This window comes from Taeniopygia guttata, chromosome 20 (assembly GCF_048771995.1).
Source record: "Taeniopygia guttata chromosome 20, bTaeGut7.mat, whole genome shotgun sequence".
NCBI lineage: Eukaryota > Metazoa > Chordata > Aves > Passeriformes > Estrildidae > Taeniopygia > Taeniopygia guttata.
The window spans coordinates 7911261-7938867 of record NC_133045.1 but is presented as its reverse complement, the minus strand read 5'-3'; the positions used below and the strand labels follow the sequence as shown (position 1 = coordinate 7938867).

Here is a 27607-nt window from a genome sequence, read left to right as displayed (position 1 = left end):
CCCAAAGAGCTGCTGCAGTGTCTCTGTGTCTCCTGGGCAGCAGTCAGGGCAGGGGCCTGGAGAGAGCTGCAAGGAGGAGGCAGAAGACCCTGGGCAGCTGCAGCACATCTGTTGTGTGGGGTGGTGTGCCCACAATGGGATCAACAATCTTTCCAGAACTTCAAAAAACCCCAAACCAATAAGTTCAGGCCTGGGAGCTTCCAGGTCAATGGCATCAGACTCTCAACAATGTCCTCCTGTTAAAGCACATCCCACCTCCAGCCCTCTGGAGCACTCCGAGCAGAGGTGATGGACTTGGAAGCAATTCCACGCCTGTTAGATAAGGGCAGCATTTCCCAGTTAGGTGGTGTTTCTCCAAAGAATCTGTCAGCTCAGGGTATCTGTTGGGCTGTGACATCTGATCAGGCTGTAGGCAAGTTGGATGGGAATGCTGGGCAGGTCTTGGTGGCCTGGACAGGGAACACCTGGCTATTACCATCTTCACAGTCTGTCTTTACACTGGAAAAGGTGCTGCCTGGTCCTTCATTTATCATAACACGTGGCACATCCCAACACAGGAGCTTACTGCTCAGTACTGCAGCCCTGAGAACTGCACAAGTAAGAGCAGCCAGGGGTGGCCAGTGTTTTGACACATGTTTCAGTCAGAACATCAGTTTTATTTAGAAGAAAAAAAGAAAGAAAGGTATTTTATCAGGGCATGACATCTCAGCCACGTCCGCATCTAGGCAGGATGAAAGGATGATGTACCACGCCAGGCACCCCGAGCTGGCTGAGTCTGCTCCTACAGGTTGCTCAATGATTTACCTAACTCCTAGCATCTCCAAGAAAATATTTGCAGTGGAAGTCACCAGAAACAAGACTTTGTTTGTTTTGCTCCCCACCAATTATTTTGGATGTCCAAAATGACATCACCTGCCTTTTTCCTGCTGTGAAGTTCTATATATGAAGATCCTGGATCCTCTTGATCTTCAGAAGACAGGGACATTGGCTGAAGAAAGAGCTTGGTCAGGTAAGAGCAAACTTATTCCTCAAATGTGTGCTTCTTGCTTCTGCCTCTGCAAACCCTCAGTGTTCCTTTGGGAGTGTTGGTCTTTTAACAAAAATTGTTATTCTTGCCTGCTGCCTGCCTGAATTATGCTCTGAGAAGTAAATGGTGCCTTTCAGTGCAAGTTTCTCCAGAAGAGATGTGTGTGTTCATTGGATTTGCAGTCCTTGCAGAAGAAAGGGTATTTCAGGGTTTTTATAAACAATTATCACTTCAATTATCTTTGGTATAACTCGATTATCTGCCATAGATTTCTAGACAAGGTGAATTAGACCTCTCACACTTGTTTTGATCCCTTTTTGATGAGTTATTTACATTTAAATAGATTTGGAGCAATGAAGTTCATTTTGGTTCTTTAAAAAAGAAAAATAAACTACTTCAAGTTGTAGATCCTACAGAAATATTTCAATGGCACTGCAATGTTAAAGTTTGCTTTCTCTTTCTTACAATTCTATCAGGAGTTTCCATGCAGAGGGAAGCCTCAGAATCTGATGTTTGTGCAGAAATCGTGACATTCTCCCTGGAGGTTCTCTCCTTGCTTGCTATGTTCGTGTATTTGTACTCTGTAGATGTTGTTGCTCTTTTTCCAGAGACAATCATGTTGTCAGAAATGTCTTGTTTTCCCCTTCTGTAGCATTCAGGATGTGTTTCTTGGAGAAATCCCCATCCAGGATGGATGAGTCCCAAATCACACAGCTCAGTCACGCCAGTGCTCACCAGCACTGGCCAGGGGGTCACAGCAGGAACATCCCAACAAGCCTTTGCTCTCCCCTGGACTGCTCTGGCCGCCGGTCTTTGGAGTAACTGGTGTTGACACTCTGGTTCCTCCTGCAGGAAAGTGCCACCAGGAGGGTTACTGTCCATCAGCACCAGTGTGATGAGGAGGAGATGCCAGCAGCCTCCTCCCCGATTTTTTCTTCCCTGACAGGCATTCCTTCTTTCTCCTTCCTCCTTCCTCCCTTCTCCTTCCTCCCTCCACGGGCTGGTGCTCGCTCTCCCAGCACTGCACTCATGGCAATCACTTCCTACAGTTATCAGGACCGAAGATGTCCGTATTGTGGGCTGTTGTCCTGCTCAACAGCCTGCTGATCCCTTCACAAGGATTTGGAATCCCATTCTTGGTTGCCAGACCAGATATGAATGGTAAGTGTACATAAGAGACAGGATTTATCCTTCTTTTGAAGCCAGTTCTGCTATTTTTGTCTCTTGACCATACTCAGAAAATCAGAAGCTGGTGCAGAGCTGCCCAGCAGTAGTGGCAATGCAGGTAATTTGCATTTATAAAGCACTTTGGACATGGCACTTCGGTTACTTTACAGAGGATGGTGCCACCACTTCTTTTGTATACAGTGGGAGAAGGGAGCGGAGGGAAGAACCAGGCTGGCACACCTTGTATGCTGAGTCCACGTAGCTCACAGTGACCTCTGATCCTGTTCTTCAGGTTTTAGAGATCCACCAGCCAAAGCTGTTCCCCAGAGAGCTCCGAGTGGTCTCCTTGGTGGCAATCTGCTTGGCGGTCTCCTTGGCAAGGATGGAATCGCTGGGGGTCTCCTGGGCAAAGAGGGCGCTGTCGGCAGTCTCCTTGGAAGAAATGGAGTTGTTGGAGGTCTCCTTGGCAAAGGTGGTCCTGTAGGCAGTCTCCTTGGAAAAGACGGTGTTGTTGGTGGTCTCCTTGGCAAAGGTGGTCCTGTAGGCGGTCTCCTTGGCAAAGACGGTGTTGTTGGTGGTCTCCTTGGCAAAGATGGAGCTGTTGGTGGTCTCCTTGGTGAAGATGGTCCTGTAGGCGGTCTCCTTGGCAAAGACGGTGTTGTTGGTGGTCTTCTTGGCAAAGATGGTGCTGTTGGTGGTCTCCTTGACAAAGACGGTGCTGTTGGTGGTCTCCTTGGTGGCCTCCTTGGAGGAGGTGGTCCTGTTGGAGGTCTCCTTGGTGGAAATGGTCTCCTGGGTGGAGATGGTCTCCTAGGTGGTCTCCTTGGCGAAGGTGGTGTAGTTGGTGGTCTCCTTGACCAAGACGGTATCCTCGGTGGTCTCCTTGGCAAAGGTGGTGTCGTTGATGGTCTCCTTGGCAAAGACGGCCTTGTTGATACTCTCCTTGACACCGTCCTTGACCTTCTCATTGGCAAAAATGGTCTCCTTGGCAGAAACGGTCTCATCGGCAGCCTTCTTGGTAGAAATGGTGAAGAACTCATAGGGTGAGTGTGAGTGGGAGACGGTGGCCCTGAGCGTCCCGGTGTGTCTGAGCCATGCTGGGGAAAGGAGGTCCTGTTCTGGAGCCTGCACACACAGGGCTCCCTCCCTCCTCTCCTGGGGTGGGTTCATAAATGGGGGTTCATCTGTTGGGAGTTTCTGCCTCTGCCTGGCACCCCGGGGTGCCTTGTATGTGCCACAAGCTGCTCCTGGCTGGTGGGGATGCCTGATGGCCCAGGGGGAAGAGGATCCCAAGGGCACAGCTGCAGTGCTGGGGGCTGAGGGGACAGGGCTGAGGGGACAGGACTGTGTGAATGTGCTGTTCACTGCTTTTTCCTTGTTTCAACCATCCAGACTGAGAATTGTGAACAACACCCTCCCCAAAATCAGTCTGCGCTCCTTGCCGGGCTTTGGGCACCAGGTGGACCTCAACACGCAGCTGCTGGTAGAGAGCAGGTAGGGCATGTCCATCAGGGGCATGGCTTGGGGCAGGGGGTCACCATCTCTTTGGAAAGAAGATGGTCAGCAAGTGTCTGAGCTGCCTGCTGTGCTTCCCCTGGGCAGCATGCCAGGCCAGCCACTCTGCAAGCAGCTGGAGGTAGATGCGACCATGGTGGTCCAGGACACGTGGACGCCTCACCAGAAAGCTCTGCACTGCAAGACTGTTGACATAAACACCTATGTGAGGTATGAATCAGGTGTGAGGGAACATCTGGGTGAGCGGGTGGGCCATGGCCAGCCCGTGGCTCTTGTGGCAGTGGGACACCTTGGTGCTGTTGGTCATTGATGGCAGCACCTTTCTGCCTGGTGCCTTGAAGGTGATCCAGCTGTCGGGCTCAGAGGGGAACTGTTGACCTTCTTATAAAATTTTGGCTAAGAAAAGAACATTTCTAGGTGCGGGGAACCTGACACTGGGCAGGATTCAGAAAGTTTGGGAATGGTAATGTTTCGGCACTGAGTAAGGACAAAGCAAGTGAAGCCTCATGTTTCTCTTGTGTGAAGTCCCTTACTTTCCAGCATTAATCTTTGTCACTTGCTATTTCCTATTTTCCTGTTACCAGACCCAGAGTGCCAGTTCTGGAAGAGCCTTTGAAACGCTTCCTTAGCAATGCCCTGCAGGATCTGGTGAGTCTGCAGAGCCACCTTCATGTGACCCACCAGCACAGTGCTGGGTGGGCTGGCAGCAGGGGCAGGGCAGGCAGCACGGGCAGGGCAGGCAGCAGGGGCAGGGCAGGCAGCACGGGCAGGGCAGGCAGCACGGGCAGGGCAGGCAGCATGGGCAGGGCAGGCAGGAGGCCAGGCTGCCCCATGGATGTGGATATTTGCACAGCTGTGAGCTCAGCGGGGCAGTCAGCCTCTCCCCCTGCTGAAAGGCACCAGCGCCATCACCTGTGCCAGGCTCTGCTGGCAAACAGATTTCTGAGCCAGGTGCTGGTTTAGCAGCCACTAACCCAGGTGAGACCCACGCTGGCTCAGAGGCGCCGCTCACCCACATGATTCTGAGTCCTGTGTGATGGGATGTGCCCCCAGCACCGCCTGCAGCAGCTCTGCCCACATGTGCAGCCAGCAGAGCCCGCTGTCACTGGCTGTGCCAGTGCCATGTCACCCACTGGTGTAGCAGGTCCCAGGACCCTCTCACTCCCCTCTGCTTCCCCAGGGCTGCAACATCATCAACGCCAAGGTCAAGGTGTTGAGCTCCCTGCTCGGCTCCGGGAACCGTAAGTTGATACGTCCTGTTCCTCTCCCCTGTGACATCCTGCCCTTAGCGTTGCTTGCCTTTTTACATTAGGTAAATACAAATATTTTAGCGATTTTCTAAAACCACAACTCCCAGATCAAACCCAACATTCAGTTTCCCTCCCCCAGGAGCAGCAGCCAGCTCTTCCAGCAGAAACCCACCACAGGAATGATTTCTTTTAGAAAAAACATTTTTGTTGCAAACTGTTGTTTTCTAGTGGCTTTTCTAGCTGTGAGCAGGAGCTGCTGCTGGTTTTAGTAACTCTTGGAACCTTGAGATTTGGGAGAATCCCCTGCCATTGCAGCTGAAGAGCTATCTTCCCTGTGTTCACAGAGGTGCTCCCACTCGGGGCTCTGGGGGACCTGCCCTCCTTCTCCATCCTCAGTGGTGATGCCGTCCAGATGGATCTGAATGTAAGTGCCACTGTGTTCCATGGTCCCTAAACCTCTGACTTTGATTCATTGGAATATGGTGGATGTTTATCAAAGGCTGCTCACATTTCAGCAGCCTTCAGGCACTGTTCACAGGAAGGCTCTAATGAGTCTCCTCCAGCCACATCACTGCTATTGCCAGTGCTGTGTCTCTACTTTATTTTTTGCCTGTTAATCCTTGATGGTGGCATGAGCAAGACTGGCTTGATGCTACTTAATTAAGCATAATTGTAGCATTCTTATAATTTTAATCAGAAAAGTTTAATTTCATACAGGAGCAGCAGTCACTGCTTACAGGCTTGCTCTGGTTATAAGTGGTTTGTCAAAGTTTGGTAATTGACAGGGACCAGAATCATGTATAAAATATCAGCAGTGTGTCTTTCCAGTCAGGATATGTGGCAGTGTTTCAGTGGGGAAGGTGCAGCAGGTGCAGCCCTTACCTGTGCCAGAGCAGCCTGGAGCAGCTTTGTCACCATTTAATGCTGACAAACCTCATGTGAGCCTCTCCATGAGGTGCACAGGCAGTCAGGGTGCCCAGTGCAATCCTCTGAGCCCCACCAACGCCCCTCCCTGCTCTGTGTCCTGCAGCTCCTCTCTGAGAACTCCAGGGATGGCCTGATGGCCCCTGTGCAGGGACTGCCACTCACTGCCAGCCTGCAGCTGGCCACCGGCCGCCGGCCCCGGCTCAGCCTCGCCCAGGACACCCTCAGCGCCCTGCTGGAGCAGGTCCAGGGGCAGGGAGCCCTCAACCGCAGCATCACCAGCCTGATGGGTAACAATTTCCCTCTGCAAAGCCAGGTCAGTGTCCTGCTTGCTCTCGGGTGACCCAAGGGCACCCACCTTTGCCTGCTTGTGTTTGTGGGGTCCAGCTGAGCCCAGAGTGGGCTTTGCACAACCCCTCCCAGGCAGAGATGTCACCGGTGCTGTTCCCACAGGTTCCCCAGAGCAGCTCGCTGACCATGTCTGCCCTTTTCCCGTTCATCCCCGAGGTCTGTCACCTTCTCCATGTGCATCGATTCCAACCCCACCTCTCACCCCACCCTTGCCCTGACTTCCTCTCTCCCTGCAGCTCACCCGGGCCCTCCCTGGCTCTCTGCCACTGGAGCTGCGTGTCCGAGTAAACAAAAAGCCAATAGTGACTGTGAGGGATGGAAGAGCCACTGTCACACTCAAACCCACCATCGACGTCGCCAGTCCTGCCCTGCAGACCCCCCAGGGGCTCCTGTTCTCCCTCAATGCGGTGAGTGAGCTCCTGTGGGGTGAGATGACTGTAACAGGGTGCTGGCTGAGGCTGGATCGCTGCTGGCATCCCCTTGGCTTGCCCTACCCTTGGCCCTGCAGCATTTGTACTTTTGTATTTACTGATCATCAAAACGGTGATGCCCAGTCCTTTAAACAAGCTCATAACAAAGCATAAAGAGTAAGTGAAATGTTTCAGGAATAACACAAAATAAAGACAGGAAGGCGAACCCTGGGGAGAGAAATACATGATGCCATCTGTCACAAAAATGTGTCTTCTCGGCACAGACAAGTGTTTTTTCTCAGAATGGGTAATTTACAAATACACTTTTCAGTCTTGGGAGCTGTGCAGGGGAATAACCTCATTTCTTTCATTGTTCCATTTCCAGGACGTCGGTCTGAACATCAACCCATCAGTCTCTGATGGCAAACTGCAAACCTCCCTGGCTCTTGACAGGTAGAGCTCAGCTCTGTGGGTGGGGGGCTCTGCCTGGGGACAAATGGGGCTGGTGGGGGACAGTGATGTAGACATGGTAAAGATGTCAATGGCTGCTGGAGCCTTCCTGCCTCCTCCCAGCCCCAGCCTCAGACCAACTGCATGGTTGACATGATGAGAGAATTGTAAACAAGTTGTTCTAATTTTAAAATCCTGTATCTTTGTGGGGGTGGGTGACTGCACCAACACACCCCAACTCTTCCTTGTTTTTATCTTTTGTAGCATCAACCTGACACAGTTCCCCCGGAGTCTTGATATTTCCAGAGTAAGTGCATGCACTGGATCGAGGTGCTGCAGTGAGTGATGCAATGGCCAGAGGCTCTGTGTGGGGGAGAAATTCACAAGCTAATTCTTCAGTTTTCATCCTTCTACTTCTCTTGGCAGAGGGCAATTTCCCTCTGCCCTGCAGATCCCCCGTGCTCTACAGCAGTGACACTTGGGTGTATCTCCTCACTTGGGGGTGCTGGGAATGGGGGAGGAATAATTAAAAAGAAATTACCCAAAGAGCATATCCACCCTCAGTCTTGGGAGCGTTTCACTGAAGGAAGCTTCCTAGTTCTTGTATTTCATAGCAAATTGAGTAGAAGTCACTGATAACCCTGGCATGGCCCAATCACCATTGCTCTGACACATCCTCTTCCCTGCAGGCCTCTGCACTTGCAGAATGGCTCAAGAAGGTCTTCACAGCTGTATATGTACCTTTTGTTCAAGGTATGGGGTCAGGGTCCCTGTTATCTCAGATTCAGCTGGATCTGGGGCTCTCCCCCTCCCCTTGCTGCCTTCATTCCGGGTTTCATCCCTGTGATGAGATTCTTACACCTGTTTTTGCAGATGCCTTCCGTGTGTCGGTCCCACTGCCCAACGTCCTCAACACCAACCTCAGGAACGTTGAAGTCAACATTGCTGACGTAAGGATTGAGTTTTCCCACTGTGCTGTGTCCTGGGGAGTGGGAATGTGCCCACCAGGGCTGGGACATGCAAATCCCACAGCCCCACACCACCCCAGCCAACCAACCTCATTTCCCATGGGCTGCTCCCAGTTTCCATCTGCTGGGAATGGCAAAAAGCTGGTGAAAGTCTGAATGAGAAAACTGAGTAGTTTTTGTTCTTCTTCTTCCAGGTGGATGAGTTTTCTGACCAGACCACTCTGGGAAGGTACTGCTCAGGAGGAGACTCGACGCTGTTCCCTTTTTGAGGCAGCACATGCACCCCAAGCCCTGCTCTGCTGCATTCTCTCCCTCTTCCTTTCTCTCCAGTACTGCTCTGTGCTGTGGCTGCGGCCTGAGCAGGACAGGCAGCAGCCTCTGGCCAGCATCATGTGGGAAAGCTGCTCGGCTGGTGGATATTTGGGGGTTCCTGTGGCCACTTTTAACATCCATAGCCAGAAGACAGAGCTCTCAGGCACAAAGGTTGCTCTCATATTGCTCTTTCAATAAAATCTTTCACTGTCACAGTATTTTCCCCTCTGGATATTTTTTCCTATGAGTTTCTGTCTCCCCACACCTGTTTGCCTGCTCCACACTCCTCTGGGTGGGGAGGCTGTGCCTTCAGAGGACAAACTGGGACCTAAAGAGAGCATTTCTGAAGCTCAGCCTGTGGCACCAGGTGTGAAACAGCCTCTCAGAGGGGCACTGGTTTGGGTGCACGTGGGTGCCCTGCTGCAGCCCATCTCTCATGCCTGAGATGGGGGCAGAGGGGAGCTTGCAATGCAGTGCTGGCACAGCCCTTGCTGATATCTCCCTCTCCTTTGGAGCCCTTTGGAGCAGCTCCTGCTGGCAGCAGGTCCTGCATGGAGCCTGCTGTGCTGGCTGTGCAAGGCTCTGTCCAGAGCCAGGCACAGATAACGTGAGCACACACTCCATAGGGATTTATTTAGGTGTGTATTATCCCCTTGTTGTGTAAGACGCACCAGGTTGTCAAAAAAAGGACTTTTGCTCTCACAAAGGTATTAAGTGGTGAGGGCACCAGAACAAAGGTGCCCTTATGGCCAGGAGTGGCCATGGAGGTGTCCCAGCCCATGGGTTTTTTGGAGGAAACACTGCTGGGAAGGAGCTGGCAGCTGCAGGATGGGTGGGACATGCCTCAGGAACCACTTCTCAAGGTTTCTCGAGCAGTAAAGGAGGCAAAAATCTCCTGGTACTATTCCAAAGCCTCCCCATGCATTTGCTGGAAACTTAAAAACTTCCCCTTGATGCGGTAACCTGTGCATGCCAGCCTGGGGGCAGGTGTCAGCAGGGATTTCCATGGAAGAAGCTGATTTCCCAGCACAGCTCTTGCAGGTCAGTGCAGCCTCACGTGCTGCAGCCACGGAGTCTCACACACCTTTTCCTTCCCCTTTGCCCTGGCCTCTTGGGAACAGTGCTGCCTGATACTGGCAGTATCCAGTGTCCAGTAACCTGTTGCTCAATGCTTTTCTCAGGTTTACAAATCATTATTCATAGTGGAATATATGACACTCACAAAGGGTGCTTTACGCCCTCAATCCACTAGCCAGCTTTGGAAATTCAAGCACCTTTCCATTTTTCCTGCAGCACCTTCACTATAGAAGGATCTGCTGTGTGGGTTAAAACAGCATAAGGTCTCACTTTAGGAGGAGCTGAGCAAAGCCAGGATTGAAATTCAGGATAAGGTCAGGTAATGAAAAAGAGTTTAAAAAGTGGTAAAAGGTACTGTGAACTTGGGGGCTTAGAGCCTCTGTTTTACCCCCAAACCTCATGATATTGGCTCCACTGAGCCAAGAATAAACATGGAAATAAATGCAACAATAGTAGGAATGAAGGTGAGTAATTCTAGTTAATATTTAGTGACTAGTCTGAAAAATCAGAAAATAGGTCGTTATAGCAAAATGAAAACCCTTTTCTGAAAATCCATTCATTTAACATAGAAGTTCAAGGAAGTTTTCTGTAGTGACATCCTTTTGAGGTTCTGGTTATTTTTACCATTATAAGGCTAAAAATGGGCCATTTAAATAACAAAGACCAGTGTGAGTCACTGATATAATTTCAGCCTTATTTAGTACAACTCACCTGAGAGCGAGGTAGGCTTAGGTTGGGCTGTAAAGGAATAAAGGAATAAAGTAAAGGAGTTTTGAGTGTTGGTGGGTCAGAAGTGCCACTGTGGAAGACAGGAACCACTGAGGGTCCTTTGGGATTGACGCCCTCATAGCAGCACCACGATCAGCCAGGAAAGGGAGAGGAATTTCATCGGGAAGGGGAAGAGCGCGATGCTTGTGAGCAAACCTCCCTCTCCAAACTGAGTCGGGTGTCGTTTTGTTTATGGCATTAACATTTCAGCTGGTCAGGCTCTTGCAAGGAGAAAGCTCTGGAAGCCTGGCAGGTTTGCAGGGCAGAGGAGGCTCCCGGGGCGGGCAGGGACGGGCAGAGCAGGTGGCACAGGAGCCTTTGCCCATGGAGGGTGCATGAACCGCGCTGGCCGCGGCTCCATCCACAGGAGCACAAGGAAAAGCAAGGCAAAAGAACCAAGCCTCTGATAAAACTGGAAAGTAACTGAAACAGGAAAATAAATGAGAAAATTCCGTGTCTCTTGGCACATCTGGTCTGACGGGCCTCTGACTCCCCCATCCCCTGCATGGCTGTGTGCCAGCGGTGCAGCCCGGCTGGGCTGGGAGCTGTCCCTCGCAGTGTCCCTCGTGCTGTCCCTCGTGCTGTCCCTCGTGCTGTCCCTCGTGCTGTCCCCGCAGCTCCTGCCTGGCACGGCTGCTTACCTCAACCCCTACACTCGAGTGCCCTCAAGGGCAAGAGGTGGGTTGGGCAAGGGCTGGTGCTGTGGCTCTTTGGTGGCATTAAAATCAGACTCCTTGAGAGGCTGAGTGACGAGGTGTCCCCTGCTGGCAGGAGCCAGCTCACCGTCAAGTTCTGCCAACCCCAACCCACACCCTGCCAATGGCAAAAGTGCCAGGGCATTTCCCTGTTACAGCTCTCCCTGTCACCATGCCTGGAGGTGACAGCCACTCCCCAGCCATGTCACAGGCTGGTGGTGCTGGTCCCTGTGCCCCCCTCACACAGCCACAGTCAGTGGTGTGCTGTCCCAGAGATCTCAGGGCACAATTCTGTCCCCTGTGCCACGTTCAGAGGTTATTTTAATAAACAGGGTGTGGGGGTCTTCTGAGACGTGAGCACGTAGTGTAGGAACTGCTCAGCCTGAGATTTTCTCTGCTCATTTGAGGAGACTATACACTAGCAGATAAAAGGCAGCAACAAATTTCCCATCGGCTATTTTGGGATGCAAATTACAGTTATCTCATGCAAAATCCAAGCAGAAACGATTCACTCTGCTGCTGCAATTGCCTTGCTCCGGGAGGTCTGTGCTCCACGCTATTCACAGGGAATTGTTTAACAAGACCCATTTACTTTGCAGCAGGTTGTTTTCATGGTGCTCCTTTATTTTTCCACAGCCTGCTCCCAATTGTGGATAATTTATTGGCAAGTGTCCTGAACAGACTTCTTCCTAATCTGGTAAGTTGGAAAAATAAAACATTCTGGGAAGGAGCAATGAGTCTGAAAAGATGTGGTGCAGCTCCCTGTGACATCACTGGTGCCTGGAGCAGGAGCAGAGCCTCTGTCCCAGGGCTGCTGCATCCACCCAGTACCTTGGGATTAGTGGGAGACACATTCCAGCTTGGGAGAAGCTTCTCCTTCCTTCCCAATGTGAGGTCTGCCCAAATGCTGAGAGCTCCTAATGATGTCCTGGACTGTGCTATGGACTCATGGAATCTCTCCTCCTCCTGAAAGCCCCAGAGTCTTTCTAGCCATCCCCCGTGAGCTGCTGGGTCTCCCCACTTCTCTGAGGAAGATGCCCAGAGCCAGTTCCAGGGCAGGGCTACCATTCCAGTTGCCCAGTGCTCCCATGCCCAGGGAAAGCCTGGCAGAGCCAAGCAGGGCTGTGTGTCCTTCTCTGGCTCTGAATGTGGGTTCTCACCGACCTTCCCCAGCTCTTGCAGCTCTGCCCAGTGCTCAGCATTGTCCTGGGACTCGTCAGTGACCAGCTGGGACTCTTGCAGTGTGAGCACACAGTGGGTCCCACGCCTTGTCCTGCCTTGTGCCGTGTGTCACCCACTCCAGCTGAGGGATGACTGGGACACCTTTCCCTCCTCTGCTCCACCCAGATCTGCCAGGAGCAGGGGTCTGCAGGAGCTCCCTGCCCAGAGCCCACTTGAAAGCCAGGCTCTCCTGGATGAATAGGAACTTCAGGTAGGGGAGGGGGATTGCAGCCGAGTCCAACAAGGAATCGCTGATCCCTTCCTCTCCCCCAGCACTGGTGCCCTGGATTTGCTGAGCAGCATCCACCATGTCCAGCCTTCCCCTGGTAACTCCCCAGTTCTCGAGGTGGACTTGAATGTGAGTCCTGCAACTTCTCCTTCCATCTGTGCTTGGGAGATTTCCCTCAGCTTCAGCAAGGTCTCCTTCAGCCATGTGCAGCTGGCCAGGGGGCTGTGGAAGCTGGCAGAGATCCTGGCTTCACGCCTTGCTCTCACCTCTGTCATGGGAGAGCAGGGCAGGGTTTAGGTTTCACAAACTTTTGGAGAAGGAAGTGTCACACGCCCTGACTTGGCGAGGCCGTGCGTGCAGCCATTTCACAGCGAGGGAATGTGAAGTTGACCGTAAAGGCAAATATTGCAAACACTTTGACCTGTGTTTCCTTCTCCTGTTTCTCCAGACTCTCATTGGGCGTGTGGCCAGAGGTCTGGTGGACTATCCACTGGGAAAGCCAGACTGTCCCCAAACCCCCACAGGCCACTCTGCCACCCCTGCCACCCACAGTGGACACCAGCTCCTCCCACTGGGCTTCCTGATGAACTCCTTCAGCTGAGGTACAGGAATTCCCGAGGAATTCAGGATCAGACCTGTCCTGGAGAGCAGCACTGTGCAATTGCTGCATCAGTGGGCAACCTGCTCTGCAGCTGCTGGTCACTGTTTGTGCTCCCACCAGCAGAAACTTTTCATTTTTGGGTGTTGCCAGATTCTCAAGGCATACCCTGAGCCACATGAATTGCTGATGGAAGTTGCAGTCCCCACAGCACCAGTGGTGACCTTAAAGAAAAATACAGGTGTGATCCAGCTCACGGCTGCAGCAGAGGTGATGGTGATCCACTCAGGTGATGTCCCTCTGCCTTCTGAATAACATATGTATGAAGGAACAACCCATGCAGAAATTCCTTCTGTAGTTTCTCCTCACCACAGGGCAGTTTCCCCACAGATGCAAAGCCCAGTTTCCCTAGGCTGCAGCCTGGTCAGAGGCTGGAGGAACCACCCCAGCCCTGACCTCTTTTTTTGACCACAGGCCACCTTGAGGAGACAGAGGCTGCACATAGAGGGGATGGAATTTGGGGCTGAGCCCTGGGGACAAGTTCAGCAGTGACCTCCCCTCCTGTGGCACTGTGCTGGGCTGGTGTGTGTCCCACAGGTGTGCTGGGAGAGAGGATTCTCCTCTCCAGGCTGCTGAAAATTGACTTCACTTGCCTGAGAATCCTGAGTGCCTCTCTATACCCAGCATGGCACAACAGCAGCAGGGTGTTATCCCTGCCTGCGTTCTTGAGCAGAAGGAAGACGTGTGTTTTCCATGGAACATTGTGGTTTGAACTCTTTTGTGGGTGCTCGGAAGGGTGTGGGTGTACTTTGCATTCTTGTGCTCAGGTTCAATAAAGTCCAGCCCTCTCTGCAGCCACAGCAGGTGCTCAGGCCTGTGGGGGTGGCCGGCTCTGGTGAAACCCCTGGGCTCAGGACAGATCTCAGGTGGGAGGGCTGCAGTCCCCTTTGCCCACCCCCAGCTCAGGGGGAGCAGAGCTCTGCCAGCAAATGCTGTGTCAGACCCAAACCTGTCAGACTCTTCAGGGCACGAGCCCAAAGCTGTGCGGTATCTCGATCATGTTGGGCACCCATCACACTCTGACCTGTCCTGGGCTTTACTGGGGCTTTGTCCTGGGAGCACTTAGGGATCGGGTGGGAAATCACCCAGCAATGCCTCTGAACTCTGCATGAACCACATGAAACCTCTGCAAACTTAAGGCTCTAAAGCCACCCATTGCTGCTGGGGTGAGCAGGAGCAGCTGGGACAGCTGCAGCATCACTGCTTGTGAGACTGCCCTGCCCTGGTCCAGCCAGATCCACCCTGAAACACACCAGGAACACCAGAATCAGGTTTTCCTGTCATCTTTGATGCTCCTTTTCCTTTCCCCTCTATTTATTCCCCTGTTTTCTTTTATCTGGTGTCTCTCAAGCCTCCTTTGAACTGTGGAGATCTTTCTTGGACACACAGCAGCTCCTGCTTGCCCCTGGGGCACAGGCAGTTTTCTCAGAGCAGACGGTGTGCCACAAACCCACACTCTCTTTCATTTGTTTTGCAATTTGTGAGGTTTCTGTATGTAATTAGCTCGTTGGGAGGTAATTCCTTACCTCTCACTGTCCTTGGACTCATTCTGCTCCACATAATGGTGCAGAGCTGTCCTGAACCAGCCCTGGGACATTCCCAGGGTGGGTGGGCACCACACCCAGGGTGAGGGGTGAGCTGCTGGGCTGGCTGGAAGCAGCGTGTGGTGTTCAGTGTCAGGCTGGTGCAGGGGTCACACTTCACAGCCAGTAAAAGGGAACTGTCCCTGCTCCATCCTTTCCTTGGCTTTCCTCATTCCTGCAGCTCGGGTATATAAAAGCAGCTGCCAGCAGCCGTGACCATGGGCTGCTCCACCTCGACATCAAAGGGTCCAGGTAAGTGGCACTGAAGGACCGTGGCCACCGTGCCAGCTCCATCAGGCGACCTACAGCACAGAATAGCTCAGCTTGAAAAGCAGGAATTTTAATGATGCTTTCCTTTGATTTCTGTAGCAGCATTTAATCATTTATGAAAATTAATTTTTAAAGCCAGCAGAGCTCTTGCTTGTTAAATTCCACATTTATTCCTGTTGCTGTTAAGTTTGTGATAATGACTAAGCTGGCAGAAAGGACTGGGAGTTTTTTCATGATCTTGGTGACCAGAATTCAGAGCAATTTTCAGCTCTCCAGACCTCATCTCAGCTGGTGTAAAATAAGTGTTTATCTGCAAAGCCAGACGTGCCTTTTGCATGTGCAAGATGCTTGGCTCACTGAAATGTGCGTGACCGAGGCGCAGCACCTTGGTAGATATTGTTAATAACTGCAGAGATAGGTGCCTGCATGGTCACGTATTCTCCAAGAGCTCTTCTAAGAGCCCTGACATCCATTCTGGTACCCTTTTGCAATGCTGCACACATCTTTCAGAGCCCCTCCAACAAATCCCACTGATTTTATTTGACACGATTTTCAATAGAAGCTGCTCGAGCCTCTCTCCTTCTCCCCTGTTCAATAATCACAGCTACAGGAGCTGTGCATCATTACGTGCTGATCAAAGGGAAAATGTAAAAGACAGTCGAGTGAATTAAAGTCTAATTTAATTGTGCCGAGAACTGTCATAGAGGGATTTTTTTAAAGTATCTGGAAGAGATAAAGAAGTTGTTCAGTCTGACCTAAATAATGTTATTTCTCTGTGCTGAACCTCTGCAATCTGCACCTGCACATTGTTTTTCTCGGGAGGGACAAGCTGAGGTGTCTGTTTAGGACACGGGCTGTCCAGGAAAATGCTCCTAGGGCTGAGACCCCTGGCAGTGCTGCAGGGAGACCATTTTCTCATTTCTTTGCAAACACCTTTCCATGCATAAACAAACACTCTCCAGCCTGCGCTGTCACCCTGAGGAGCCCAGCTCGGGCAGGAACAGAAGGTCCTTGAAGGTACTTTCTTTTGGCTGAGGGTAGATCAAACGCAGGGAAAACAGACTCTTTTCACAGCTTGAGTGGAACAAGATGAGAAAAACAAACAACCTGCCCACGGGAAAGTGAGTCTGATTCTGGCCATGCTTTGAGCTTTAATAACACAGGGTGCTCTTCCCAGCGGGCAGAAGGACACGACTGTGACACCCGTCATTTTTTATTCAGCTGTGCCCCTGTGAGTGTTCCTCTTTCAGGGCCATTTCAGAGTGGTTGGGAGCCATCCGTCTCTCTCAGTACAAGGTCCTCCTGCCTCATCTCCATCCCTCTTCCTCTCTTAAAATGGCATTTTCACTTCCCTGCAGGGTCAGGCCCCCAGCTCTGCATGGGGGGAGCACAGTCAGGCGTGGAGACGTCGATGGCTCTGGAGCAGTGTGGCACTGGGCTTCAGCTGCTCCCTGATAACCAGAAGTGGGAAAAGGGGGCTGCAGGTCTGGGCTGACCTCCTGGGATGAGGGCATGGTGTCTGCAGGCTGTATGTCCAGGAGGAATCTCCCCACCGCCCCAGGGTAGTGCACATGAAGGATGGAGAACTGCGCCAGTGCCCAGGCTGTCAATACCCATGTGAAACTGGTGCTTGGGATGATGTGGTCTTCCCACAGGTGCTGTGCCAGGACATGCCACCCTTCTGGTGTCTCATCTTTCTTGGGGGCCTTCTTCCCCCCTCCCAGGGCCTCCTCAACCTCCTGAATGCAGCACAGCCCATCAGTGGTGAGTTCAGATATTTTCTGTGTTTCCAGGGGAGAGTCATGGCACAGTCCTGTGCCATTTTGGGCTCATGCTATGTCCTTCTGCTCATCAGGGAGCTGCCTCCTGGCAGGCCCATCTCCATGAGGAACCCAGCTTTGTCCAAGGATGCTCAGGGCTCCCTTTGAGAGCTCACCAGCAGAGCACCCTAACGTGGCCAAACCAACCTTCCCTGTCAATGAAATCCTCCCAGGAGTGGCAGTCCAATCAGTAACTGGGACTCTCTTGCTGCAGGCCTGCTTAGCAGTGGTCTCACCGGTGGAAAAAGTGGGTTGCCTGGCACAGGTGCTCTTGGTGAAGGTGGGCTGCTTGGCACTGGCCTCCTGGGCGAAGGAAGTCCAAGTGGAGCAGAAAGCGGAGGTCCCCTTGGTGCAGGAAATGAACCCAGCGGAGCTGGGCTCCTCGGCACAGGCCTCCTAGGTGAGGAGGTACAGGGAGGGTTTGGGAGAGGAGGGCTTCTGGTGGTAAAGGACAGGAGAGTAACAAAGTTCTGGCTGTTGCAGGAGGACAACCTGGCAGCAATGGGCTGCTCGGCACAGGCATCCTCAGTGGGAAAGGCCTTGGTGCAGGCCTCCTTGGTGAAGGACTTGGCCCAAACCTCCTTGGTGAAGGACTTGGCCCAAACCTCCTTGGTGGAGAAGGACTTGGCAAAGGAATCCTTGGTGGAGAAGGAGCTGGCACAGGAATCCTTGGTGGGAAAGGCCTTGCAACAGGCCTCCTTGGTGGGGAAGGACTTGCTAAGGGTCTCCTCAGCAATGGCCTCCTTGGCAATAACAGCCTTCTTGGAGAGACAGGTCTGCTTGGAGCAGGGCTGCTTGGAAAAGGAGGTCTCCTAGGCAATGGAAGTCTGCTTGGACTTGATGGTCTTCTGGGTGAAGCAGGAGGACTGCTGGGTGCAGGAGCAGGACTGTTGGATGGTGGAGCCTCCCAGGAGATGACACGCTTCGCCTGGTGAGTCAGAAGCCCCATGGTGGGGCTCACTGCAGAGTGGCCCATAATATCCAGGGGATCACACCCTCCCTCTCATGAGAATCTGCAGCAGGGGAAATTCCAACCAGAAATGGGAAAAATCTTACCTGTGGGAGTGGTGTGACACTGCCATGGGCAACACAGCAGGTGGGGGAATCTCCACCCATGGAGATGGCTGAGACTCAGGAGGACATAGTCTTGAGAAACCTGACCATGCTGCTTGTGGAGCGGGAATTGGTCCTTCCCCACCTTCACTTTTACCTGGGAATATCCCCAGGTCAAATGATGAGCAGGAAGAGATGGGACTGTAGGATCTGCTCCTGCTGATCCTGCCATCTCAAGGTGGGTTTGCCTTGGTGTCAACCCCCAGGCTGAAGGTGCTGAACCTCGAGAATGCCCGAGTGTCATGGAAGGTCCTTCGTGGGACTGAGCTTGTGCTGAACCTGTACTCGAAGCTGGTGCTCCGCTTTCCAGGGTGAGTGAGGCTAGAGAGTGAGGCCAGGGGACCTGAGGCCGCTGGGGAGGATGGGACACTCCTGAGTGCTGGACAAACATCCCCAAACACCGAGCAAGAGGCTGGAGAGGAAAGCTGTGCTGTTGACTCTCTCTGGAAACATTTCCAACTGTCCTCACTCCACAGACACTCACCATCCATGGACACATTCAAAAAACATGTGGATATGGCTCTGGAGGACATGGTTTAGTGAACATGGTGGTGCTGCTGGGTTGATAACTGGGCTTCTTGATCTTAGAGGGAAATTCTAATCTGAACAATTCTATGTTCTGTGATCTGCTACAGGACAAGGAGCCTGAAAGAAGTCCCAGAACTGAGGCACTGTCCCAGCTAAGGCTGTGCTTGCAGCTTCACCAGTCTCTGGTGCTGCTTTGGCTTCCTCCATAACCTTCCATGCCACTTCCTGTTTTCTAGGATTCTTCAGTTTCTGAGTGGATCCTCAGTAGAAGCAAACATCACATCACACATTGCCCTGACCCAGGACTCTCCCAGTGACCTTAAGCTGGTGCTTAAGGACTGCAGCAACCTCCTTGGCGGCTTCAGGGTCAACCTGCGGAAAGGGTGAGTGTGGGGTCAGCTCCTGCAAGCTGGCAGAACTTAAATCTCAAATCTAGGCACATATTGGCAGCATAACAAGCAGATTTTGGGATTCAGATAACAAAGTCCTGAGCATCTGTAATTCCTGTTGAAGCATGGGGGAGCTCTGGGCTTGCAGCATCTCTTATCAGAGAAGAGGTGGGGGCTCCTCTACAGAGGAGCGCAGTTTTTTCTTGATATCATATCCTGGGTTTTGAAAACTTCTCTGGTAATTTTTGTCTGTCTTTTCCCTCCCCAGCCTCTTGACTAATCTGGTGAGCAGCTTGGTGAACAAGTCTCTTAAGTCCCTTGTCCCTGCGCTGGTGAGTGTCTGAATATTCTTTGCTGTAAAGCTGCATTTAAGCTGCACTCAGTTCTCCTGCCAGAACTGCCTGGTAGATTTACACACACACACACAGAATCACAGAACAGTTTGGACTGGAAAGGACCTCAAAGGTTAGTTAGTTCCAATTCCCCTACCCTTGGCAGGAACAATATCTATTATATATATACATATACATATATATACATACACACACAATATATATTTGTGCATGCACAGATACATGCCTGCAGCCCATAAGTGAGTTACACAAAATTGCTTGATCTTCCTTATAGTCAGAATTTATTTGTTAGGAGTAATTTCAATTTCATCATATGATGTTATGGGGTAATTTATACTCAGCTGCTCCCTGTGGGGGTGCCCAGAAGTAACAGTCCCGTTTAGAGCAAAGTGGCCTTTTAAAGGATCTTTTACCTTGTTCAGTAGAACCTGTGCCATTTTGAGAAGGGGGTTGAACAAATCATATAGCTCTTTTTCCATGGAAGTACTGTGCTCTAGGATGAAATCAGGATGTTTCTGATTTAAATCTGTGAAACTCAAGTGGTGCTGCACGAGCTGCTGCACCCACAGTGCTCTCACCAAGACTGTGCCACTTGTTGCCATTGCAGTTCTGCCCATTAGTGAACATGTGGGTCAGGATCATCAACATTAATCTGCAAATCCTCAACCGTAAGTCATGACATTTTCTTTCCTATATTAAGTTTTAGAATGACACTTGGTGTTTGTGTGTCTCCCACCTCCACGGGCAGCAAGTGTTCTCAGGAGAGCTGGAGCTGTGCAAGCAGGGGTCTCTGCATGGAGCAGGAGCAGCTTTTCTCTGCTGGCAAAGCTGCTGTGGGTGGCACAGTCCTGGCTCACCACCACTGCCAGACACCACAGGGGGTGTCTTATGGGTGTTTTTCTAACCAGGGATCCAAGACCCAATCTGCTGCCAAGAGTTGGCTATGCCAGGACCGCCAGGTGCAGCCCCACAGAGCCAGAGGGCTTCCCCTCCCCAGCTCTGTTCATGTCAAACCTCACACACAATTGCTGCTTCACTGAAAGCAGAACTGTTCCTCCCAACATTTCCCTTGTGTCAGGATCTGCGAGCTCCAGGGTAGCACTTTCATGGGAACCCTTGAACCCCAGGGAATTTGAGATCTATAAGGAAGGACAAGGAGTTTTTCCTCCTTGCTGGGCAGGACAGTGCTGTGCCAGCCTCTGCCAGATGCTCTGGGTGGGCACAGGGCTCCAGCAGGCTCAGTGACCCCCAGACAGCTCTGCCCAGCCTGGATGGCCTCTCCCTCTCCCCAGGTGTCGTCTCCTTTGGGCTTCTGGGGAAAATCTACTCTGCCCTCCCCAAACTGCCAGTGACAGCTGGGCAGTATGTGGAGCTGGATCTGCAGGTAGAGCCATGTCCCACCCCGTTTTCCATCCCATGTCCCCACATTCACATGCTCTAACACCTCCTTGTTCTTTGCAGAATTCCCCTTTCCCAAGCACCTTCATCGACTGGCTCCTTCAGAGTAAGTCCAGCCCCAGTGCTGCCACAGGGATCCCCACTGGTGTCTGTGAGCCAGAAGGGGGCAGCTGAAATGGGGGACACAGTCCTGGGTAGTGGCCAAGAGTGGGGAGGGTTCTCATGGCTCTGGGGTGCAGCAGAGCTGCCAAGTGCTGTGCATCTCTAAACAGTCCCAAGAGCACTTGTACCTCACAGGGCATGGCAGTGCTGTGGTTGGGGCCCCTGGTCCTCAGAGATGGTCCCCAGCTCAGATACGAGCAGCTTTGCCCTTGTGCAGTGGCAGGTCTGGAATACAGTAGCAAGAGAAAGTCTGTGCATTCCTACTTGTGCCCTGCACAGCTCTGGAAAAGTCACTTCACCTCTTATAAAAGGATTTAATAATATTTGCTTAATAAGAGTGAATAATGGTCCTCAGGATGCTGCGAGGATTAATTAATATTTGCAGAGGTGATTGGAAGAGCTTTCAGCTTCATATGCATGGAAAGTTAATATATAGGGAAGGGAAGGAAGAGTTGGAAGTCTTCCCAGCTTCCCCAGAGCCGTGTTCCTGAGGGCACTAAATCATCTCTGCCCATAAAGCTGGGGCCTCTCAGGCCACTGGTACATCAGGCACTGCTGAGCCTGATCCCGGGGTGGGGGACACCAGGGGACTGTCAGGCTTTGGGCACCGGGAGAAGGGAGTGCACTGACCTGGGTGTCTCTCCCCCAGCTGCAGGTGTCAATCCCAGGATACAGCCGTAGCTGCAGGATTGGCAGCACCCCCGGGTAAGGAGGATTTGCTGGCTGGGACCTGGCTCAGAGCTCTGCTGCCAATTGTGCCAGTGCCAGACCCTGGGCTGGGTGAGAAGAGTCCTGACCCTGCTACCTGGCAGTCTAAAATCTCAACTCTGGTATTCCCCCAGGTCCCCCTGCAGGCGATTCCCAAGGAGGAGGAGGAGGGAAGGGATGAAACCAACTCAGTAGGTGGAGAATAGACATGAAAATGGAGAAACCCAACCAAGAAAAACACTCTTTCTTCTGCTCCACATTTCAGCCTTCTCAGATTTTAGTGTCTCTGTCCAGCCTAGAGTTATCTGTGCCAATGATAATCTGTGTGCCAGCAGTGAGCTATGTCGATAATTAGCCATATTGGTAATTAGCTATGTCAATGATTAGCCATGTCGATGACACTGTGACTGTGGAGGCAGGAGCCCCAGGTCTTGCCTGTGTCCCTCCTGGCTGTCATGGCCACAAACCACTTGTTATGGCACTCACTGATGAAAGGATGACTTTGATCCCCTGGTTTTCCCTCACACCCACCACAGCTTCACTTGGGCTGGGGTTTAGGCCAGGTAATGGCTCAGCACAGAGGGGACATTCCAGGTGCTGGATGCAAACAGTGAGGCAGGGGTTTGCTCCCCTCAGGAATTTCATGAGACTGCACCAAACTGCCCAAATCCTTCTGAGAAGGGAAGAGAAAAAAGGGAAAGGGACGAATTCAATGAGCTGTAAACACTTTGCTCTCCTTCTGCTTCTTGATTGGCTTACCATTTCAAAAGGGATTTTTGCTGTTTCCAGTGATTTCATACTGTTAAAAAGAGGCAAAAAAGCCCCCAGCCTAATCCAGGCGCACACTCAGCCTATTTGTTCCCAAACAGCGACGCTTTGAACTGATCAGAGTGAATGCTATCCTGCCTTGTAATCTCCAACTGGATTTGGATGTGCTGCATTGTGGGTGAGGTGGATTTGAGGAAGATTCACACCCTTCTGTTACTCCTTACAATAAAAATGATTTTTCTTCATCTGCATTCAGCATGTGACTTAGTTCCTTTCCAAACTGCCAAAGGATTTTTGCATTTGCAAGGGTTTTGTTATTTATCTCTCCCATCAGCTACAGGAGTAACTCACATGTGAGGAATATTGAATAGGTGAGTCTGCTGGAAAGGAGGGGAGCCACAGGGGCTGCAGCCTCAGAGCCAGGCCTGAATGGAGCCCAAACCCTGCCCAGGCTGCCAGACCCCCACTCTCACAGCTTAAAGTAGCTACAGAAACATGGTCAATGTGGCAAATAAATATTCCCCTCATTTGTATTTATGCAGATTTATTCTGCCCCTGTCCCTGAGCTGCTGGTTCTTTTAGTGTGTATTCCTGCTCCTGCCTGTTGCCAGTGAGCTGGGAGCTGTTTGACATGAACATACACATCCCTGGGGCCCCAGGAAGACAGCTCCCCCCCAGGCTGGGGCTGGCACCCCCAGGACCCCGGGGAGAGCAGTGGCAGTAGCTCTTGGGCACAGGAGCTCGCTCCTGGCTACATGGCATCAAGCCTCACCCTGGGGCTGGCTGTGCCACAGCCCTGGAGCAGAACAGCTGCCTGGTGAGAGGGGCCAGGGACAGATGCCCAAACCCTGCAGCCTCCAGATCCAGCGGCACAGCACCGTGTGCTACCAACCATTTCCAAGTGTCCACATCGGCTCTGCTGGGCGTTCCTGGTGGGCAGCACCTATACCCTTCTCTGCCTCTGCCCAGAGTGGGTCCCTCTGCTCCTGCCCAGGGCCTCAGAGCCCCATCCAACAGGCACAGGGGAGTCCTGGTGCTGTTAGCTGAGAGTTTGCAGCCAGCATCCTCCTGGTACCACGCTGCCAGGGCTCCTGCTCACATCTTCTGAGTGGCTAAATGTTCCCCTGAAAACCTTGGAGGTTCTCACTGCTCCTTTCCCAAGGTAACGGTGTGGGTGAGGTGTCACCTGTGCCATAGGACCACAGCCCAGCCCCTCCTGCTGCTCCTTCACTCCCTTTATCTCACCACTGTGAGTGAGCCCTACCCCGAGCAGCCAATGCCACCCCTGCCCTGCCAATTAACAGCAGAGGTAACAATGCTAATGAGGTGTGGGCACTGGGCACATCTGGGCTGCACCCAGAGCACCTCACTCTGGCTGCTGTAACACCCACACCTGGGGCTCTGGGAATGGACCTTGGTGTGTGCTCAGAGCACAAAGGTGAAGGGCAGATGCCAGGTGCCCTTTGATGACAGTGGCAGAGCTCTGCCAGACGAGGACAGGATGGGTGGCAGTGCTTGGCCCAAGCTATTGAATCATAACACCTCATTGGGCACCCTCAGTTTCCAGTTCCAGTAAAGAAGCAGAAGGAGGAGGATGAAGGAGCTTGCCAAGCCCCATTCTGTGAATGATTGCAAAAAGAGGTGTAAATATTTCCTCAGTAACCCGAAATGCCAAGCCCCAAATCTCTCCAAGTGGCACAGTGCCATCAGGCTGGGGCCCACCTCTGCTGCCAGAGGCAGGGGTAGGGAGCCACTGGCCACTGTGAGCCCTGTGAGGACAGCAGCAGCACCTGCACTGCTCTGACCCACCAATATTAACAACAATGGTGCCATGGGGGATGTCCCTGCTGCTGCCACCACCCCAGGTGACTCTGCAACAGCTCAGATCTTTGCCAGCTCTGGCAGCAAGGGCACTGATGGGGTTTTTCCTGAGGTTCCTCTCACCCTACTGGGTTCCCCTGTGGAGGCTGGTCTGAGCCTCTGCCAGGTTTCTGCACTCAATGACACCTGTCTGCTGTGCAGAGCATCCCAGGGGTACTGTCAGCATTGCCACTGCTCCTGCCAGGCTCTGCTGTACTGGCTGCTGAGCATGGCATAGGGAAAGCTTTTCCACCAACTGTATAAGGGCTTTTCAAAATGGAGTTTGGATAAGAATAAAAAACTGTGGGAAGAATCTTCCCTTTAATGAAATGTCAGCATTTTCCCCATTTTAAAAGGGAAGCTGGTTTTGGAATTGCCTCCTGTTTGGTTCTGATAGCTTCAACCAAAGCCTTCTACTATTCTTTTTTAAACTTCCTGTAGTTAAACTACAGAAAGATGACAAAAAAAAATTTAAAAAAATAAAAAGGAAGGAACAGATTAAAAGACACTAAATAACCCAAAGAGAAGAGAGCACCTTGTTTAGTCTCAAAACCCCATAATCAGCATTACCAAAAGTGAATCCCATTTCTGTTCCACTCACTGTCCTCGTGGATGCAGGAACGGGAGGAGGACAATCCTTTCTGGCTGTTCATTTTCACAGCAGTGTGCTGAATATTGATCACTCTCAAACCCTCTGCTGGAGGCGCTGCTGCAGATTGCCCATCCTGCAGCCACTCTAATTCCTACATGGGAGCCACAGCCGGGGCAGGCCAGGGATCCCGCAATGACCTCGCTCTCTAAGTGGCAAACACATCCCTGGCAGTGTCCCTGAACACCCTGACAGCTCCATTAGACATGACACTGTGCATCAGGCTGTTGTCATCCCTGTGTTTGCTCTCCAGAAATTGGACACCTTTCTCCTTCTCCTTAATGCAAGAAGTAAATGTAGGGCTGTGACGTTGAGATTTGGGTATTTTCAGCACTGATGGACTTTGCTTTTGACACCCTTGGAGATATAATGAGAAAGCCCTGCCTTGTCCTTGTACTGACAGCCCTCCCTGTCCTCAGGCGGGCAGTACTACCTGGGCACGGGCCCCCTTGAAATAATGTGAAATAATTCCCTTTCACACATCCTAGTGGAAGTTCTGCTGAAGGGGAAGAGCCCCTGGCAGGCACACAAAGCACAGAAAGCAGTCCTCTATTTTTCACAGATACAGCTGTCCAAAGGAATTGCAGCACCTTCGCCTCAGGGGAGGCATTTTAATTACTCTATTGACTCGTGCTCCTGAGGGCCTCAGGCGTGTCAGAGCTCAGGCTGGGATCAGAGGGATGCAGAGAGACAGGGAGGGAATGCATGACCATCCCTGCCAGCCCCATGCAGCCCCACTGCTGCCCCATCACAGTCCCAGTGCCCTGCCCTGCCCACCAAGTGGTGCTGGGCCATTCCACGCTGTCCCTGACCAGCATCAGACTGTCTTCATGTCCCTGATCTGTGTCTGACTGTTAAATAACTCAGCAGCAGGAAAAAAAATACTTGAAAAAAATATCTGGAAGATACAGAGCCATTAATGAAAAACATCAGAAAATAGATATCAAGTAATGACACCACGATGAGAGCTTATTAATAGGAAAGGCTAAAGATAAAACTAATTTAAACCTGATGAGACAAGACATCTCATCTTCAGGAGAATGAGAAGTCAATAGTTGTCTGTCAGTAAAGGAAATAAATTGCTCACAAGGGAGGAGGGAAAGCCGCAGGACTGCTGGGCCCCAGAGAGCAGCAGTGCCTGTGACAGACTGAGAGATACCCTCTGAATTCACAAACCCCACAGCCCTGAGCTGCCACTCACCACCGGTGCCTCTGTCATTGCCATGCAGGTCACAGCCCAGCAGCGCTCCAGGATGTGCATGGACATGGAGGGAGGCTGGGAGCAGACAATGCCAACCTGGGGGGCTGCAGAGCAGCTTGGGGGTGGTCTGGGGGTGCACCAAGCAATGGCAATGGAGAGCTCGCTGCATTTCCAGCACAGCACAGAGTTCACCATTGGCTGCAGAGGAGCCTGCAGGAGCAGCTGTACCTGCCCTGCCAGAATCCAGCCACTGCCAGTTTCAGAAAGGAGTGAACTAAAGATAGAACTGGTTTTAGAAATGGAAAACAGTTTTGGAAGGTCTTTATGTTGCATTAAATCCCAAAGCTCTGTGCAAAGAGCTGGCTTCAGAAATGGTGATGAAAAGCTGCTGAAGGAAAACTCCCTGAACCCCCAGCCCACAGCAGTCCCAGAGCAGGGAGGAGGAGGAGGCCTGGTGGAATGGGCTGGCAGGCACATGGAGCCTGTCTGCTGAAGTGAAAAGCCATGAGCAAAGAGGAGGAAAGCATTTCCCCTGGCACAGCCTGGCAGGCTGCTGGCATCATTCAGAGACAATGCCTTGTCACCTGCCACCCCTCAGCAGAGCGAGGCTCCAGCTGACCCAAAGCAAACTGTGCTTACAGGCTTCCATCAGGGAAAACATCTATCCTTCCCTCCACCAGCACTATGACATGCAGAGGGAACACAGACTGCAGAGTTTGAGGGGTTCTGGGGGAGGACATGATATACCATGGCCAGCTCTGGCACTGGAAAAAGCCTGAATGCTCTGCTCAAGCTGCTTCAAAAGCCTTGGAGAAAGGAGCAAATTTGGGCAGGCGAATGTAGGCAGTGATGGGAATCAATTCTGGGGCTGTCCTTAGGCAAATAAAAGCCAGTGCTGAGCAGGGAACAGGGGCTGTGAGCACCTGTCTGTCCCTCCACTCCCTGAGCACAGCCAAGACCTGAGGACAAACAAGTTTGTTCTCTGATGGGGGCCTGGGGAACAAAAGGGCTCTTGTTCTCCCTGACAGCGACCTTTCTGCCAGGTGAAGCTATTTGTGTGTGCGGGTGATGTCCAGCCTCACCCACACACCCTGCCAGCAGAAAGGAAAGTGCAGGCTGTGATTTACGAAATTCCGGTGTCAGGAGACACCCTCAGGGCACGGCTGCTGCTGGAAAGTAAATGTCATCCCAGCACTTCAGGTCTGTACTGGGAAACCTGATCTGCCAAAAGACTCCTTAGGTGTTTGCCCATGGGCCTAACTGGGGCACGACTGACACAATTTCGACCTCCAGAAGGCACAGGCGTACATCAGGGAGATGGGAGACCTAGGAGGGTTCAGGGCTCTCCTCCCTGCTCAGGGTGGGAACAGAAACATGCAAGAGCACGAGGCAGGAGTTCAGCTTTCTCAACAGCTGGATTTAGGCAGCAAACCTGACAAGTGACACAAAACCCGCATCCCACCTCCAGGCCCCAAGAAAAACAACACATTCCTTCTTCCACGTAGTGCCAAAGGACTGACTCAGCCTCCAAGGTCACCGTAAGCACATCTTAATGGATGCTTTGCTGCCTTAAAACCTCGGTCTTCATTCCCGGGGCCTATAAAAACTAAGGAGGCAAAGCAAATGGTGAGTGCAATGGCTCCCCGGGGAGCCCCTGCAGTGAGCATTATCACCTCCTCATCAAAATGTAAAACCCAGCTCTCCTCCTCATTAGTCTCCCGCTCTTAAAATAATGATTGTAAAACGGCCACAGCTGGCCTCAAAGCAGGATTGAGGGGGGAGG

At 52.0% G+C, this 27607-nt stretch overlaps 3 protein-coding genes across 3 annotated transcripts; all 3 read left to right on the top strand.

Annotated features, from left to right (window-relative positions):
- Positions 1-947: 947 nt before the first annotated feature.
- LOC115497957 (BPI fold-containing family B member 3-like) lies at positions 948-8592 on the top strand. The gene is made up of 15 exons (XM_072917153.1): positions 948-1009; positions 2077-2188; positions 2487-3237; positions 3587-3688; positions 3797-3919; positions 4294-4357; positions 4890-4950; positions 5304-5383; positions 5990-6199; positions 6337-6390; positions 6471-6641; positions 7030-7097; positions 7359-7401; positions 7784-7847; positions 7968-8592. The coding sequence occupies exons 2-15, from the start codon at positions 2092-2094 to the stop codon at positions 8216-8218; spliced, it is 2139 nt and encodes a 712-aa protein (XP_072773254.1). The 5' UTR covers positions 948-1009; positions 2077-2091; the 3' UTR covers positions 8219-8592.
- Positions 8593-9909: 1317 nt separating this feature from the next.
- On the top strand, positions 9910-13277 carry LOC140680397 (BPI fold-containing family B member 4-like). Its single transcript, XM_072917192.1, is given in 9 exon segments — positions 9910-9915; positions 10890-10960; positions 11551-11611; positions 12097-12157; positions 12409-12474; positions 12477-12493; positions 12813-12865; positions 12867-13068; positions 13116-13277. Coding segments are annotated over 9 exon segments (699 nt in total).
- A 1555-nt stretch (positions 13278-14832) lies between these two features.
- On the top strand, positions 14833-21393 carry LOC101233889 (uncharacterized). Its single transcript, XM_030288934.4, has 11 exons — positions 14833-14857; positions 16531-16639; positions 16910-17095; positions 17179-17626; positions 18015-18119; positions 18573-18719; positions 18994-19057; positions 19686-19746; positions 20371-20462; positions 20540-20582; positions 21288-21393. The coding sequence occupies exons 2-11, from the start codon at positions 16546-16548 to the stop codon at positions 21317-21319; spliced, it is 1272 nt and encodes a 423-aa protein (XP_030144794.3). The 5' UTR covers positions 14833-14857; positions 16531-16545; the 3' UTR covers positions 21320-21393.
- The last annotated feature ends 6214 nt before the right edge of the window (positions 21394-27607 follow it).